The sequence below is a fragment of the Argopecten irradians genome, chromosome 8 (assembly GCF_041381155.1).
Source record: "Argopecten irradians isolate NY chromosome 8, Ai_NY, whole genome shotgun sequence".
NCBI lineage: Eukaryota > Metazoa > Mollusca > Bivalvia > Pectinida > Pectinidae > Argopecten > Argopecten irradians.
The window spans coordinates 22,091,763-22,111,129 of NC_091141.1; the positions used below are offsets into that span (position 1 = coordinate 22,091,763).

The 19,367-nt window shown below is 39.3% G+C and overlaps 1 protein-coding gene across 2 annotated transcripts; it reads left to right on the plus strand.

Annotated features, from left to right (window-relative positions):
• Positions 1 to 796: 796 nt before the first annotated feature.
• LOC138329675 (low molecular weight phosphotyrosine protein phosphatase 1-like) lies at positions 797 to 17,854 on the plus strand. 2 transcript variants are annotated; one of them, XM_069276922.1, is made up of 7 exons: positions 797 to 861; positions 1,218 to 1,304; positions 3,256 to 3,329; positions 5,328 to 5,444; positions 15,450 to 15,511; positions 16,248 to 16,365; positions 17,293 to 17,854. In XM_069276922.1, exons 2-7 carry the CDS (start codon positions 1,259 to 1,261, stop codon positions 17,362 to 17,364), a joined length of 489 nt encoding a protein of 162 aa, XP_069133023.1. In that variant the 5' UTR covers positions 797 to 861; positions 1,218 to 1,258; the 3' UTR covers positions 17,365 to 17,854. The 2 variants fall into 2 exon arrangements, with proteins under 2 accessions (XP_069133023.1, XP_069133024.1); XM_069276923.1 differs by lacking the exon at positions 797 to 861 and adding an exon at positions 1,045 to 1,110.
• The last annotated feature ends 1,513 nt before the right edge of the window (positions 17,855 to 19,367 follow it).

Consider the following 19,367-nt stretch of genomic DNA (forward strand, 5'->3'; position numbering starts at 1 on the left):
GCCAGGGGGGCCGAGCCAAAATACAAACTCTTTATTCCCCTTCCCCCAATGACGGTTTCTGGCCAAATTTGGTTAGAATCTATGCAGAATTCTATGACTAGTAGCGATTTTAAGGATTTACCTCTATTTCCCCTATTGGACCCCGCCCCTTCTGCCCACGTGGGGTCAGAGCCAAAATTTATACAAACTCTTTTCCCCTCCCCACAAGGATGTTTCTAGTTAAATTTGATTAGAATCCATACATACAAGTGTTGTGAAACGCGGATTTGATGACGTCACCAATGGGGTCGGGCGATTGTCCTGTTTCCCTCTCCATTTGCCCTTTTGGGGGCCCCGACCCTCTGACTCACTGGGGGTGAACATTTATATTAATATTTGATATGTAAACACACCAAATATTGATATCCATCAATCCAAAGATGAAGGAGGGTAGGATTAAAGCACTAGGCCTGTGAGGGGTAAACTATTTATATAAAATATGATTGGCCATACCGTCACACCAATTAGTGGATGAAATAACATTGGATGCGGAGTAGGATTTTGTTTCATTCACCCTTTTTATGACCGTATTGTAGATTGTCCTGTCCCTAATAAAGTTTCACACCAATGTATCCCATTGTAGCTTAAATTCAACGAAAAATTTGCCCTTTTGAATATAGGGGTCGGACCCAAGCTCATTTATATAAAAAAAATGATTGTCCCTTCCCTAATAAAGTTTCGTTGTGGAAACCATGCTGCTTTGCTTACAATCCTGCACATTGCAGCTGTGTTCATGAGAACGATATATATCACACAATTTGCTGTCGGGAGTTATCGTTACTGGACTTCCTGTTATTTAATGGTGTCCGGTACCGGTGTCAGGTGAGTTTCTCGCTATAGTATGAAATTCACTGCACAGGTTTAAAGATTATAAAATAAACCAATTATTTTTATCTAACAGAGCAATTTACAAAAGATTTTTTTTTTATATATATCAAACTAATTTTATAAAGAATGATGAAAAAGTATCAAAGTTAAACCGATTTAAAACTACCAACCTACTTTCACTTTCGTTTTTTGGATATCAGATATTTCTCTCCACTGCACGTACCATTTAAATACTTGTTGCAGGTAAGTGGATTTTAAAAGGAGTTAATCCTATTTCATATTCTAAAAAGTGATACGCAAACACAATTATGACAGGGTGTGATTGCATATCGGTGATTTACTAATTATAGGTAACCAAACTACCATGACACCGATTTACTAGCAGAACATCATGGCAGAAGCTGGACCCACAAAGTCTGTACTGTTTATATGTCTGGGTAAGAACTGATTTAGTTTTTTTAACATTTAAGTGCACTCAGTGTCAGTTGATATGAAATACTGCGAAAAAAGAAAACTGATCAAAAATCATGCAGATGTTTACAAAAAATATGCTCATAGTCATAGATGTATGTAAGGACTAATATGAATTTAAGGCAATGCCTCAGAAGAGATGCTCATAGTCATAGATGTATGTAAGGACTAATATGAATTTAAGGCAATGCCTCAGAAGAGCGCAGCTACTTATAAAAAATGTAAATATAGTTAGGATTATAACATCAGAATAAGATTAAAATTGTTTTAATTTGTAATCCGATCATTGATTTTTTAGTAAATGCTATTCTTCAATATTTGTGTCTAGCAGTCGTCATATACAGGCCAGAAATAAACATTAAACTGGTAAAGTTCAATTTCCTTTCGATCTTGTTTCTCTCCAATGCGGAAAACTTGGCAACATGCCATGTATCAAAAAAGCGCGGGAATATGTGCCGTCATCTTTGGCACCAAGCTTCCTGACATCACGGCTGACGGTGCGCTTGACAATACACAGACAGTACTCATTTTGACCTGTACATTTATTGTGTCGTTCTTATCCTTGTGTAGTTATCTAAAACTACTTACAGTAATTTCAAAGTATATCCTGGTGATACGTTTTGCCTACAGAGAAAATTTCAAATCTCGTCATGCTGATAACGAGAATTAAAACATGGCGGCCTGCATGGAGGCGCGAGACTTTTCCCGCGGGACACGATTTCAAAGTCCAACCTGGGGTACTGGAATGTATTGAAATCTATATGCTCACACACGTGTTATGGTTAGTAGAGCTTCGCTCTACGCGGCCTTCGGCCGTGCAGAGAGCTGCGCTCTTAGTAAGACTACAAGAAAATCACAATCCAAAAATTGATTAATTGTAGCCAGCAACTATGTAGCTCAAGTCTGACCTGGCCGTACTTTTGTAACTCCCTTCACAAATGTATACATTTGGGTGTGCATGTGTGTGTTATAAAACCCCTCTACATCTATACAAAGGACTTGCAATTCCCAGTACAATTGAAAAGTATTTCTTATATATATACATTGTACAATGTATGCTTGGATACTGTTCAGTAACATACCTACATTATTAATGTTTTGTTTGTTTGTTTGTTTGATTTATTAACGTCCTATTAACAGCTATGGTCATGTAAGGACGGCCTCCCATGTATGCGTAGTGTTGCGTGTATGTTGTGCGAGGTGCGTGTTTTGGGAGACTGCGGTATATTCGTGTTGTGTCTTCTTGTATAGTGGAACTATTGCCCTTTTTATAGTGCTATATCACTGAAGCATGCCGCCGAAGACACCAAGCAACACACCCCACCCGGTCACATTATACTGACAACGGGCGAACCAGTCGTCCCACTCCCTGTATGCTGAGCGCTAAGCAGGAGCAGAAACTACCACTTTTATAGACTTTGGTGTGCATTATTAATGTAACTGCTTGCATTACAATAGTCATTTAACATTACATAATTACTTTGCATTACTTAAATAACATTACATACACTCACTTTACATTATGTAGCTATTGGTATTGACATCAAATTGCATACTTACAATAATTATGTACTTCATACATCTACATATATACATACATTGTATACATTACATACATTTTGTATGTAGCGGGGTTAGCTTGGTCCGATCATCGATCATCGGTGACCAGCTGGTAGCTCAAGCAGAACCTACCATTCGGCTATATAGTGTCACTTATATAGTGTTTGGAGGTCCCGGGTGTGAGCCCTGGTCTGGGAGCTATGTTTAATGGATTTGATGTTAAATTCCATGTAGATATTAATCTACTGCTTTGAACTATCATTGTATATTTTTAAAGACAAAAGACATATGTGATGTAATCAATTGAAGGTATTTTGTATATTTATCTACAGGTAAATATTTATATTTTTGTTACAGGAAATATTTGCCGTTCTCCTATAGCTGAAGCAGTGTTTTTGGATCTACTGAAAAAGAAAGGGCAGTTAGATCAGGTAAATACAAAACTACAGTGTAAATATGTGTGATCAATGTATTAATGAATGACTTTATACAGTTGAATAAGTAGATACATGGATGAGCCATGTCATATCTATATCATAAGCCTTGAATGTACATTTAAGTTTTGTAAGCAGTATTTATTACATATTACGCCTGATATCCAGTGACTTCATCCCTGTTGTATTTCTGCATATATAGATATATGTCACTAGTTTGATATAAACTTGATGAAAGTGGGGTGGGGGTTATATATGTAGATTTGCAACAATTAGGATATAGTTTCTGAAAATTAGTGCTGCAACGATACATCAAATTGTATCATATCACAATATTTACTATGTATCATACCAATAATTGTGAATGACTGATTACACTGAATATTTTTTCATTTAGGCTTTCAAAACAAAGTTGTTCAAACTGAAAATATGATCTTATAATATACAAACCTTTATTATCCCCCACGAAACACGTTTGGGGGGGATATTAAATTGGGCTCCGTCTGTCTATCCGTCCAAGTTTTTTTTTCTGGGCCATAACTCAAAAACTGTTCAGCACAGCCCCTTGAAACTTTCTGTATACATCAGACAAGTGCCCTAGTTGTGCCTTTTGCTATTGCAGTCCTTCCATTTTGGGAATTTTTTTTGTTACCATGGAAACTTAGTCAAAAATACCCACTTACTGTTTCCTTTTGTTTCTGGACAATAACTCCAAATCGCAGCTCCTTGAAACTTTCTGTATACATCAGACAAGTGCAATAGTTGTGCCTTTTGCTATTGGGGACCTTCCATTTTGGGAACATTATCCTTTACCATGGAAACTTGGGGGAAGAGGAATAGAGATTGTTGAAATATTGGCTCTTACTCCGGGGGCAGGAGGGATGGGGCAAAATAAGGGAAATAAAGGTAAATAATAAATTGCTATTAGTCATAGGGTTCTGCATTGATTGTGAAGAAATTTAGCTAGAGACATCCTCAAGGGAAGGGGAACAGAATATGCATAAATTTTGGCTCAGACCGCTTGTGACTTTGCATTACAAACCAGGTAAGCGCTACAGGCCCTCTGGGCCTCTTGTTTCTATACACAAGTTTTGTAAAATTGTTAAAAACTCATAAGCTTTGAGATAAATTTCATTCAAACTTGGTCATGGGATGTAACATATAAAAGCCTGTAATTTCACAAATCACACATATTGCCTGCTTTGTCAAAATTTAGATATTGTCTAATTACGCTAAAATTTACTATATCAGGATTTTAAAGGATGATAGATACTGGATATGGTTATTGTTTTGAATACATCTTAGGTTAATTGGTTGTCATGGTTACAAAGAGAAACTCTTACTAAATGAACATGATAAGATGTATGAATCATTGGTCAGCATATACTTTGTCCTGTTTACATTAACATTAAATTATTGTATTGACTTCATTAAAGGTCACAGAGGTCAAAAAGCCTAAAATATGACTAAATTTTCTCAATAACTATAAAGGGCTTAGAGAACTAATATTGAACTTGTAAGTAACTTGTTTATTTGATTGACTGCCACACCTGTTCAAATAAATGACCTCAACTTTCATCATTGCCATAGGGGTCAAATAGGCTAAAAATCTTTAAAGTGAATAGTCGGGCAAAGAAAACCAGTCTAAATGCGTTCATTGGCCTTCCAAAAGTTCTCACATATTAATACGACGGTCAAGTTCTGCTTAGTTTCGCAGTTCTGACCATTAAAGTAAAGAAAAGTTGAAAGCATTGAAAGCGAGGCTGCGTGGAAATGTAACCACGGACATAGTGAGCCGGGAGGACGTTTTAGAATTTCCATACTTTAAATTAATTTCTTCGTACGCAGACAGATTTTGACGAGAAATTTTATTTTTCCATTTCATAAGAAATTATACTGGATACATTCACACCATTTTCACCGACTATAGCCATCCTTGCCCGACTGTTCACTTTAAGCGAGTCCTTGTCTACAATTAAATGTTATTTTCTACAGTGGAAAGTTGACAGTGCTGCCATAGGAGAATGGCATGTGGGAGGACCCCCTGACAAAAGAACGATGAAAACATTGAAGAAAAAAGGAATAGACAATTACCACCATGTTGTTCGACAGGTAAAAGATACAAGACATGACAACATACTTGGATATCATTTTAGTTACCCACAGATGCATTTAAATTATGGTTTAGTTCACCTGGCCTGTTGTTGTTTCTCTGTCTTTCATTAACATTTCCTTTAACGTAGACCGTCCCTTCTGTGACATCATACATTTGTAACGTCGCTATCCGGATCCTAGCAAACATAATTTATTTCTCCATACCCACCTATTATAACGCACTTCAGATATCTTCAAATATTTCGTCTGCAAACTTTCCGAGGGTTTACTTGACATGTACCAATCTAAAGGTGTGAACTGTGTGGTATCGGTAAATATTGTATAATTTTGAAGATTGATGCATGAAGTAAAATCCGAGAATCATAATAGTCGCTAAACAATCAGATGGAATACACATGAATTTACGGGGACCCAAAATGAAAAAAACTTGACCTCAATAGTAACAAATGAATGAACTTTATCATTATAATTGTATACCTACCGTATTCGACCTAATAAGTGTTCATGTCCCTATAAGCGCCCCTCCTCCTTAATAGAGAAAGTTAGTGGTGTTTTGAATGGAAACATTCGAGTTTCGAGCTTTAATAGGCACTCTTTGTGAGATACTGAATTAGATATACTAATTTTCGTCCGGAAACTGACAAACAAAATATGGAAAAAGAAATTGCTGGAAAGTATTTTCATTTTATTAAATATTAAAATCTTTACTCATAATTTGAAAGACGCTATTTCGGAAAAAGTCCATTTTGATACAATATCACATAGAGAAAAATATTTGTCTCAGAAAAAGCTGATGTACATGTATTTCCTGCTGAAGTAGACTCTGTTTGAAAGTTTGATGTCAGGCCTAAATGAAGCTTGCAAACTGCTTTGTTTTATTTTTTATAATGAATAAATGTAATTATTAAAGGCCCACTACCTTTCCCGAGCAAACCATAAAGGTTTCTTAAAAACATTAATAACTTCAGAAAATATATACCGATGGCCTAAGATGAGGTTAAAACACCAAACATATGCACAATATCCTGCGTAATATATGATAACAGTGGAGAGTCGTTTCGCTGTTTTGCCGTCCGACACTGTGATAGTCAACTACCGCGCAGTAATTAGGACAACGGCGGGAAACATAAGATGACCCGAGTTATAAAAAATAACATTATATTATTTTAATCAAATTGTTCAAAAGGTGATGATACGTGTAGTATTAATGGTAAGTTAATAACTTTTGCGACTCTACAAAATTATCGATCTCGTTTTACATTCCTATTTTAAAAATTAAAAGCAGTTTCGGAAAGGTAGTGGCCCTTTAAGATATGTAATTATTGTGTTATCCTGTATGTTCCAATGATATGATAAATATAGAAAACTACCAAGGGTAAATGAATAACATAAAACGTTGAAAAGTGCTACGGATTCGCCTATTTAAATGTTTTCGGGCCAAAATTTAAGGGGTATTAGAAAACAAATCGGTCATATTTTGAAAAATGATCTGGTGAGGTATACTTTTTATTGACTTTTCTCATTGCAAATATGTCAATCTTCATGGAAATTCTAAAAATGTGATTTTTCTTGAGATCATTTTTTCAGAAATTTTTTTTACTTTTTTGATGCAATTTTTCACTCAAATAGAGTACGGATTTAATTTTTAAAATAACGATATTTCGTTTTATTGTGGAAAACCCAGCTAATTTGATATAGTTATGAATTCTATATCACCTACTAAAGGTTTGAACTTGATACTGGCATATTCTTTACATGTTAAGAGATTTTACAGGGAGGAAATAATATTTATTATATTTATTTAAAATCCTTAATTCCGGAACTTTAAGTCATTTGTACATATCTTTAAGCAACCCTGGAAGAAAAACTAATCAGTGACATATGGTTTTTATTTGGTTTTTGTGATCAGAGTACATTTTTATAACGAAAATCAAAATATCAAAAAATAAACGAAATACTTAAGAGGAAACCAGAAGGGACTGTCTACCTTAAAACACTATTTGACTCAAAATACTAATGGATTTGAGTAACAGTTGATCAGAAACCTCCTTTCAGAAAGAGAATATGATTTTCATAAACGGTGACTCTGATTCCCTCTGGATCTGGAGGATGTGGCCAAATAGAGAAATAGAGTGAATTCCTTTAAATCACTACTAGTCATAAAGTACCATATGCATGTAACCATCTTTGGTCAGAAACGTTGTTGGGGGAAGGGGATCATAGGATGTATGAATGACATTTCTGACACCCATGGGTCTGTAGGGGTGGGACCCAATAGGGAAAATAAAGGGAACTACAGTCATGATGCATCTTTATCACATTGGTCAGAAACATGCTATGGTCACCCCTAAGGTTGGAGGGATGGAGACCAGACTTGAAATAATGGTGATTATGACTGGCCACCCCTAAGGTTGGAGGGCTGGAGACCAGGCTTTACATAATGGTGATTATGACTGGTCACCTCTAACGTTGGAGGGCTGGAGACCAGACTTTACATAATGGTGATTATGACTGGTCACCCCTAAGGTTGGAGGGCTGGAGACCAGACTTTACATAATGGTGATTATGACTGGTCACCCCTAAGGTTGGAGGGCTGGAGACCAGACTTTACATAATGGTGATTATGACTGGTCATCCTTAAGGTTGGAGGGCTGGAGACCAGACTTTACATAATGGTGATTATGACTGGTCATCCTTAAGGTTGGAGGGCTGGAGACCAGACTTTACATAATGGTGATTATGACTGGTCATCCTTAAGGTTGGAGGGCTGGAGACCAGACTTTACATAATGGTGATTATGACAGGTCACCCCTAAGGTTGGAGGGCTGGAGACCAGACTTTACATAATGGTGATTATGACTGGTCACCCCTAAGGTTGGAGGGCTGGAGACCAGACTTTAAATAATGGTGATTATGACTGGTACCCCCTAAGGTTGGAGGGCTGGAGACCAGACTTTACATAATGGTGATTATGACTGGTCACCTCTAAGGTTGGAGGGCTGGAGATCAGACTTTACATAATGGTGATTATGACAGGTCACCCCTAAGGTTGGAGGGCTGGAGACCAGACTTTACATAATGGTGATTATGACTGGTCACCCCTAAGGTTGGAGGGCTGGAGATCAGACTTTACATAATGGTGATTATGACTGGTCACCCCTAAGGTTGGAGGGCTGGAGACCAGACTTTACATAATGGTGATTATGACTGGTCACCCCTAAGGTTGGAGGGCTGGAGACCAGACTTTACATAACGGTGATTATGACTGGTCACCCCTAAGGTTGGAGGGCTGGAGACCAGACTTTAAATAATGGTGATTTTGACTGGTCACCCCTAAGGTTGGAGGGCTGGAGACCAGACTTTACATAATGGTGATTTTGACTGGTCACCCCTAAGGTTGGAGGGCTGGAGACCAGACTTTAAATAATGGTGATTATGACTGGTACCCCCTAAGGTTGGAGGGCTGGAGACCAGACTTTACATAATGGTGATTATGACAGGTCACCCCTAAGGTTGGAGGGCTGGAGACCAGACTTTACATAATGGTGATTATGACTGGTCACCCCTAAGGTTGGAGGGCTGGAGACCAGACTTTACATAATGGTGATTATGACTGGTTACCCCTAAGGTTGGAGGGCTGGGAGACCAGACTTTACATAATGGTGATTATGACTGGTCACCCCTAAGGTTGGAGGGCTGGAGACCAGACTTTACATAATGGTGATTATGACTGGTCACCTCTAACATTGGAGGGCTGGAGACCAGACTTTACATAATGGTGATTATGACTGGTCACCCCTAACGTTGGAGGGCTGGAGACCAGACTTTATATAATGGTGATTATGACTGGTCACCCCTAAGGTTGGAGGGCTGGAGACCAGACTTTACATAATGGTGATTATGACTGGTTCACCCCTAAGGTTGGAGGGCTGGAGACCAGACTTTACATAATGGTGATTATGACTGGTCACCCCTAAGGTTGGAGGGCTGGAGACCAGACTTTACATAATGGTGATTATGACTGGTACCCCCTAAGGTTGGAGGGCTGGAGACCAGACTTTACATAATGGTGATTATGACTGGTCACCCCTAAGGTTGGAGGGCTGGAGACCAGACTTTACATAATGGTGATTATGACTGGTCACCCTTAAGGTTGGAGGGCTGGAGACCAGACTTTACATAATGGTGATTATGACTGGTCACCCTTAAGGTTGGAGGGCTGGAGACCAGACTTTACATAATGGTGATTATGACTGGTCACCCTTAAGGTTGGAGGGCTGGAGACCAGACTTTACATAATGGTGATTATGACTGGTCACCTCTAACGTTGGAGGGCTGGAGACCAGACTTTACATAATGGTGATTATGACTGGTCACCCCTAAGGTTGGAGGGCTGGAGACCAGACTTTACATAATGGTGATTATGACTGGTCACCCTTAAGGTTGGAGGGCTGGAGACCAGACTTTACATAATGGTGATTATGACTGGTCATCTCTAAGGTTGGAGGGCTGGAGACCAGACTTTACATAATGGTGATTATGACTGGTCACCCCTAAGGTTGGAGGGCTGGAGACCAGACTTTACATAATGGTGATTATGACTGGTCACCCCTAAGGTTGGAGGGCTGGAGACCAGACTTTACATAATGGTGATTATGACTGGTCACCCCTAAGGTTGGAGGGCTGGAGACCAGACTTTACATAAAGGTTAAGGTTGGAGGGCTGGAGACCAGACTTTACATAATGGTGATTATGACTGGTCACCCCTAAGGTTGGAGGGCTGGAGACCAGACTTTACATAATGGTGATTATGACTGGTCACCTCTAAGGTTGGAGGGCTGGAGACCAGACTTTACATAATGGTGATTATGACTGGTCACCCCTAAGGTTGGAGGGCTGGAGACCAGACTTTACATAATGGTGATTATGACTGGTCACCCCTAAGGTTGGAGGGCTGGAGACCAGACTTTACATAATGGTGATTATGACTGGTACCCCCTAAGGTTGGAGGGCTGGAGACCAGACTTTACATAATGGTGATTATGACTGGTACCCCCTAAGGTTGGAGGGCTGGAGACCAGACTTTACATAATGGTGATTATGACTGGTCACCCCTAAGGTTGGAGGGCTGGAGACCAGACTTTACATAATGGTGATTATGACTGGTCACCCCTAAGGTTGGAGGGCTGGAGACCAGACTTTACATAATGGTGATTTATGACTGGTCACCCCTAAGGTTGGAGGGCTGGAGACCAGACTTTACATAATGGTGATTATGACTGGTCACCCCTAAGGTTGGAGGGCTGGAGACCAGACTTTACATAATGGTGATTATGACTGGTCACCCTTAAGGTTGGAGGGCTGGAGACCAGACTTTACATAATGGTGATTATGACTGGTCACCCCTAAGGTTGGAGGGCTGGAGACCAGACTTTACATAATGGTGATTATGACTGGTCACCCCTAAGGTTGGAGGGCTGGAGACCAGACTTTACATAATGGTGATTATGACTGGTCACCCCTAAGGTTGGAGGGCTGGAGACCAGACTTTACATAATGGTGATTATGACTGGTCACCCCTAAGGTTGGAGGGCTGGAGACCAGACTTTACATAATGGTGATTATGACTGGTCACCCCTAAGGTTGGAGGGCTGGAGACCAGACTTTACATAATGGTGATTATGACTGGTCACCCCTAAGGTTGGAGGGCTGGAGACCAGACTTTACATAATGGTGATTATGACTGGTCACCCCTAAGGTTGGAGGGCTGGAGACCAGACTTTACATAATGGTGATTATGACTGGTCACCCCTAAGGTTGGAGGGCTGGAGACCAGACTTTACATAATGGTGATTATGACTGGTCACCCCTAAGGTTGGAGGGCTGGAGACCAGACTTTACATAATGGTGATTATGACTGGTCACCCCTAACGTTGGAGGGCTGGAGACCAGACTTTACATAATGGTGATTATGACTGGTCACCCCTAACGTTGGAGGGCTGGAGACCAGACTTTACATAATGGTGATTATGACTGGTCACCCCTAACGTTGGAGGGCTGGAGACCAGACTTTACATAATGGTGATTATGACTGGTCACCCTAACGTTGGAGGGCTGGAGACCAGACTTTACATAATGGTGATTATGACTGGTCACCCTAAGGTTGGAGGGCTGGAGACCAGACTTTACATAATGGTGATTATGACTGGTCACCCCTAAGGTTGGAGGGCTGGAGACCAGACTTTACATAATGGTGATTATGACTGGTCACCCCTAAGTTGGAGGGCTGGAGACCAGACTTTACATAATGGTGATTATGACTGGTCACCCTAACGTTGGAGGGCTGGAGACCAGACTTTACATAATGGTGATTATGACTGGTCACCCCTAAGGTTGGAGGGCTGGAGACCAGACTTTACATAATGGTGATTATGACTGGTCACCCCTAAGGTTGGAGGGCTGGAGACCAGACTTTACATAATGGTGATTATGACTGGTCACCCCTAAGGTTGGAGGGCTGGAGACCAGACTTTACATAATGGTGATTATGACTGGTCACCCCTAAGGTTGGAGGGCTGGAGACCAGACTTTACATAATGGTGATTATGACTGGTCACCCCTAAGGTTGGAGGGCTGGAGACCAGACTTTACATAATGGTGATTATGACTGGTCACCCTAAGGTTGGAGGGCTGGAGACCAGACTTTACAATAATGGTGATTTATGACTGGTCACCCCTAAGGTTGGAGGGCTGGAGACCAGACTTTACATAATGGTGATTATGACTGGTCACCCCTAAGGTTGGAGGGCTGGAGACCAGACTTTACATAATGGTGATTATGACTGGTCACCCCTAAGGTTGGAGGGCTGGAGACCAGACTTTACATAATGGTGATTATGACTGGTCACCCTAAGGTTGGAGGGCTGGAGACCAGACTTTACATAATGGTGATTATGACTGGTCACCCCTAAGGTTGGAGGGCTGGAGACCAGACTTTACATAATGGTGATTATGACTGGTCACCTCTAAGGTTGGAGGGCTGGAGACCAGACTTTACATAATGGTGATTATGACTGGTCACCCTAAGGTTGGAGGGCTGGAGACCAGACTTTACATAATGGTGATTATGACTGGTCACCCTTAAGGTTGGAGGGCTGGAGACCAGACTTTACATAATGGTGATTATGACTGGTCACCCCTAAGGTTGGAGGGCTGGAGACCAGACTTTACATAATGGTGATTATGACTGGTCACCTCTAACGTTGGAGGGCTGGAGACCAGACTTTACATAATGGTGATTATGACTGGTCACCTCTAAGGTTGGAGGGCTGGAGACCAGACTTTACATAATGGTGATTATGACTGGTCACCCCTAAGGTTGGAGGGCTGGAGACCAGACTTTACATAATGGTGATTATGACTGGTCACCCCTAAGGTTGGAGGGCTGGAGACCAGACTTTACATAATGGTGATTATGACAGGTCACCTCTAACGTTGGAGGGCTGGAGACCAGACTTTACATAATGGTGATTATGACAGGTCACCTCTAACGTTGGAGGGCTGGAGACCAGACTTTACATAATGGTGATTATGACTGGTCACCCCTAAGGTTGGAGGGCTGGAGACCAGACTTTACATAATGGTGATTATGACTGGTCACCTCTAACGTTGGAGGGCTGGAGACCAGACTTTACATAATGGTGATTATGACTGGTCACCTCTAAGGTTGGAGGGCTGGAGACCAGACTTTACATAATGGTGATTATGACAGGTCACCCCTAACGTTGGAGGGCTGGAGACCAGACTTTACATAATGGTGATTATGACTGGTCACCCCTAAGGTTGGAGGGCTGGAGACCAGACTTTACATAATGGTGATTATGACTGGTCACCTCTAAGGTTGGAGGGCTGGAGACCAGACTTTACATAATGGTGATTATGACTGGTCACCTCTAAGGTTGGAGGGCTGGAGACCAGACTTTACATAATGGTGATTATGACTGGTCACCCCTAAGGTTGGAGGGCTGGAGACCAGACTTTACATAATGGTGATTATGACTGGTCACCTCTAACGTTGGAGGGCTGGAGACCAGACTTTACATAATGGTGATTATGACTGGTCACCTCTAACATTGGAGGGCTGGAGATCAGACTTTACATAATGGTGATTATGACTGGTCACCTCTAAGGTTGGAGGGCTGGAGACCAGACTTTACATAATGGTGATTATGACTGGTCACCCCTAAGGTTGGAGGGCTGGAGACCAGACTTTACATAATGGTGATTATGACAGGTCACCTCTAACGTTGGAGGGCTGGAGACCAGACTTTACATAATGGTGATTATGACAGGTCACCCCTAAGGTTGGAGGGCTGGAGACCAGACTTTACATAATGGTGATTATGACTGGTCACCCTTAAGGTTGGAGGGCTGGAGACCAGACTTTACATAATGGTGATTATGACTGGTCACCCCTAAGGTTGGATGGCTGGAGACCAGACTTTACATAATGGTGATTATGACAGGTCACCCCTAAGGTTGGAGGGCTGGAGACCAGACTTTACATAATGGTGATTATGACTGGTCACCCCTAAGGTTGGAGGGCTGGAGACCAGACTTTACATAATGGTGATTATGACTGGACACCCTTAAGGTTGGAGGGCTGTAGAGTACTAGTCCAGGTTCTTCTTAGATTTATACCAAAAATCAGAAATTCAGAATTATCCTCAGCAGTAGTGGAATAGTGTTTGTACATATCTTGGCTCTGGCCATCCTTGGTGCAAGGAAGGATCCAATAGTGTAGCAATAGTCTAGAGGAATGAGGCCCATTAGTAATATACCTCATTCATTTGAATAACTATCCTTGAAATAGACCAAAGATATCACAAATTTTGGTCTATATAAATATAATTAATTATTCTACCTTCATTAGCCAGATGAATAACATACGTATAAGAAAAATCGTTATTAGCACCTTGTTATTAAAGGCGAATTCTTTGAAATTCTTCTTCATCTTGGAAATATTGTATTTTGCCTTGCATATTTTTTTATTATTATATGACTGGTGCTTTTCCTGTATTCTGATTGGCCAACACGTTTCTCAGAAGTGTTCATCAACTGCGATATCAACCCCGAAATCGGCGGCAAAAAGCACGCGAGGTTACTGGACTCAGTCCAGATACCTCTCGCGAGTCCAGTAACCTGTGTCAAAAATAGATCGAGGAAAACTCCCTTGAAATGTGACGTCATAATCACTTTTGACGTCGATTCGTACCCGAATATAGCGTAACAGGAGTTTCCCTCATTCAATGACTTCGAGATAATCTATTGTGACGCCATTATTATAGTCGGCAACATATATGGCGGAAGGCTGCAAGTTTACTGCGATCAACGGTGATCAACTACAAACTTCAATTTATGGAAAACGACAAGAATGCCAGACGGGCTGCATTTGATACAGTATTCCGGTACTACCAGTCTACACCGTTAGCAAGAAGCATTTGGATATTTACCATATGCTGCACATGTAATTGTTAAACTACTACTTTTGTAAAAAGAACATTTAAATATCATCCTGTTTATTTTAGTAATTAAGGTCTTTTTGGATAGCCGGTTAATATCTTGTAAATTTCATATAATAAAACAGTTATCGACCTATTTTCATGTGGATACGGTGATTTATCAACCCTCGAAAATGATATAACCCTCGGCCTCCGGCCTCGGGATATATCATTTACTCGGGTTGATAACTCACCGTATCCACCTGAAAATAGGTCGATAATTGTATAATATCCAGTTTGAACTTTATGTATATCGACTCACCTGGTCTGTTGTTTGTTTTTTTTTGTCATGTATAAAGTGGAGTTATCCCCATATCACTGTTTATAAACAAGTGTTTAGTTTTCATAAGTTTTATATAATGAAGATCTAAACTGTAATATCATATATATATTTGTATTTTAAAGACGATTATGATTCCCACTACTTTTATTTCAAATGCAGATTAATGTACAGGACTTCTATGACTTTGATGTAATCTTTGGAATGGATGGACAAAACATGAAGTAAGTACATACAATGTAGCTGTGTACATTTTTAGCTCTCATAGTCCTTAGAACTTCTATCGTAGCTGAGATCAGCCATCTGTTTGTTAAACTACTGGGGCGTATGCCCAGGTAAGTGTACAGGACTTCCATGACTCTGATGTAATCTTTGGAAAGGATTGACAAAAATGAAGTAAGTACATAACTGTGTACTTTTGTAGGTCATTTGACCCAACAGCTCAGGATTACATATCACCATCATGCTACTTCTGTCATCGGTATCATGCATCCCGTGCCGTCCTTATTTTTTCAGATTTTAAGCCTCTTAAGTTTTAGCAGCGAGATTTAGCTGAAACTTGCCTGGAATGAGCCTTACATGGCCCTGACCAAGTGTAATTATTTTTGCCGATCAAACTGAAATTCAAGATGTCTTCCATTTCGACTGCCATCTTTAAAACACATACCGGTAGTGTTTTTTGTCGATCCGAATTCTAAGATGGCCACAACAGTCATCATAATGAAAAAACTTAAGGGCTGAAAAATTGTTTGAATGCAAAGGAGGGACTGACTAAAAAGTGTTGTTATTTTAGAAATTTAGACTTTCAAAAACACTTTGCACTACCTTTACAAAATCAAAGATGGATGCAAATTCGCCATCTTTTCTTATTCAAATGATGGCAAGGCTGCATTGTCAGATGACCGTTAAGTCCCTTGGGCCTCTTGTTAAAATTATGTAGCAATGTTTTATAATTCACAGAGATCTGAAAGACATCAAACCTAAAGGAAGCAAGGCTGATCTTAAATCACTAGCAGATTATGATCCCGTCGAACCCGTCAAACCCAACACGAAACGTATCATTGAAGACCCTTATTATGTAAGTACTATTCAATGCACTATAGAAGTAAGTATTATTCAATGCACTATAGAAGTACAAACTTTCCCTTCCATTATTAGTTTTTTTAATAGAATAATGATGTTGCTCCACGATTCTAGGGTAGTTGTAAGATAAATGGTATGTGTTATTCAATTCAGTTGAATATTTACTTGTACATGGCTCTGACTCTGTAGCTTACTTAAATATTGTCTTTTACAGGACTCACACATCGTAATGCAACATAAGGCGTAATATAATCTGACATGGGTGCACTTAACACATCCATGATTGATTCTTTTTCTCCCATACTAATAAGAAAAAGAGATCAGAAAAAATATAATGTTAGATACTTTCTACCTTTCTCGTAGCACTTGTATCACAGGAACGTCATTATATGTCAAATTCATGACGTAATCGACAATGCATGCTGCCGTTATGTTCCTTGTGTTGATGACATAATGTAATTGGGTAGTGCGTGTGAGCTCTCTTACACCCCCTGTGTAAGATAAATAGAAGGATATCTCAACCCGAGGCTTGACAAGGGTAGGCGGCCAAAATATTTCACGACGGTCGATATATCCCTGACCCCTTGACAGATCTATGTTTTATTAGCTTTCCAGCTTTTAATCGTGCCACTATCACAAGAACGTCGTTATGCATTTAAAGTGATGACGTCAGTGACAATGCGCGTCACGGTTACGCCACATGTAATGATGGCGTCAGGTAATTATCTAGCACATGTGAGCTGTTACATCCCGTGTGTAAGATAGAGTTATCTTTTCTCTAACAACCACGGAATATCCATGCGAGGTATGGGAGAATTGTTTTACTTTTAAATACAATAGAGATTATTTTTTCTTTAGATAGATACGAGATTCCTTACGTAGACATCATTTTCCTTTACATATATATTTTTTTCCTTTACAGGGTTCTGATATCAAGGATTTTGAGGACGTGTTTGACCAGGTGGTGAGATGTTGTGAAGCCTATCTCCAGTGAACTCTTTAAAAGAGACTGGTTTAACCAACTCTGTGTCATACAGTTTTACCTAGCATGTGAAGTTAAAATGCCGCAGCCTCCACTCTTGATTTGGACAAACTGGATTGTTAAGAAGTAACTTACCTTACACATGATACAGATTAACGTTTATCAAATATTAAGAACCACGATCTTGCAATTTTCAACTGGATTGGAGATTGAAATATTAATATTGATTTTGATATCCTTATGAAAGCTTTCTCTTTGTTTGGTGTCATTAAAATTATTTCTAAATTTCTTATTGGCGTTTTAATAGACTTTAAATTTTTACAGTTATGTTAGCTATACATGTGACCTGTATTTTGAGTTACCATGGCAACAGAAATGGTGAAAAAATGGCTTAGGTAATTATTTTGTTAAAAGGACTGTACGTGTACAAGTTACTATGATGATTATGAACATTATGTATTTTTGTCAGACTATTTGACAAAATAAAATGTGTTTTAATGTATGATTTCGTTGATTTATTAAGGAATTATTTTCCAAATCAACACACAATATCAATGTTTCGATATGTGACGAGCTGACAACATCGGGCTTCATTGTCATTCTCATTATAGGTATACAACAAGAATCAGCCATCCAGAAAGTCAGATTATGTATGAAAACAAACAAAATAAACAGTAGGCATCAATGGTGTTGCCTGCTTTTCGGTATCGGCAGCTTCTTTTGCTATAGGATAATGAGAAGACATACAGAAACTACACTATGATGTTATATGTGTTCTTTATAATCCCCGAAAATCCCCATGGTAAATAATGATAGATAATGTTATATCATTTTACTCCTCAATACAATAAAGTCCGGGTGGAGTGTGTTGCTTGGTGTCTTCGGCGGCATGCTTCAGTGATATAGCACTATAAAAAGGACAATAGTTCCACTATACAAGAAAACACAACACGAATATACCGCTGTCTCCCAAAACACGCATCTCGCATTACATACATGCAATACACCGCATACATGGGAGACCGTCCTTACATGACCATAGCTGTTAGGACGTTAATTAAATCAAACAAAAAACAAAAAAGTCATTAATCATAAAAAATGGCAACTTTTAAAAAAAACCAACCAACAGTATTCCTGAGAAATTCGTCAAGAGCACAATAATTTTAAATAGCATTAAAAAGTATTATCATATTTCAATATGAATAACATAGCAATTTATAGTAAGATGCAATTTGGCATTTACGTATGAATCATGCTAGCGTCTATGGTGGATTGATTGATAGGAAGTTTAACCGCCCATTCAAAATCATGGTCGAATGACACTACATATATTACTGTTCAGTATAATGGACCATAAATGAATCAATCAAACTGGCGAAAAGAAATGCACAATTCTATTAATACGCTCTGGCAAACACGTTTTAAGAATTATCATTCTTCTAATTATAAAATTTGAATATAATTAGACTTTGTAGTATCTGTCCATATTGGTTGTGGTAATTTTCGTTTTGTCAGTCAGATCATTGTCAATTTGAACATATTTAATTCCAATGAATGAAACAAGGAACTAATTAAAACTCTATCAGTTAAAGGATTTACAATAGATAGACGGCTGCATTCAGTTGGTCCTAATTACAGCCAGGGCTATTTATGGACAGAATGGGTTTCGGTTTGTGAATAGCTGTTTATTTAGGAAGGCTGCGGTGGAATCTGATGGTTTATTTCTACTCTCAGATCATTGTATAAATATGGTGGGTGTATGATAAGAATGGGTATAATTGTGTCAACTCATTATCTTTTATTGTCAGTCAGTACCAAAGTTTGTATACACTCTACGGTGGTATTTAAAGTTTTACATAAGTAAATACATATGTAACTTCATTGGTCTGACAGCTTTCTACAAGGTGTATATATATGAAACAACAATACATGTTTGTCCGACTATTCGCTTTAATGAATAAGCTTATGTGTAGTCATTGCATTGTATAGTTGTAAGTATTGAATATGTCATTCAT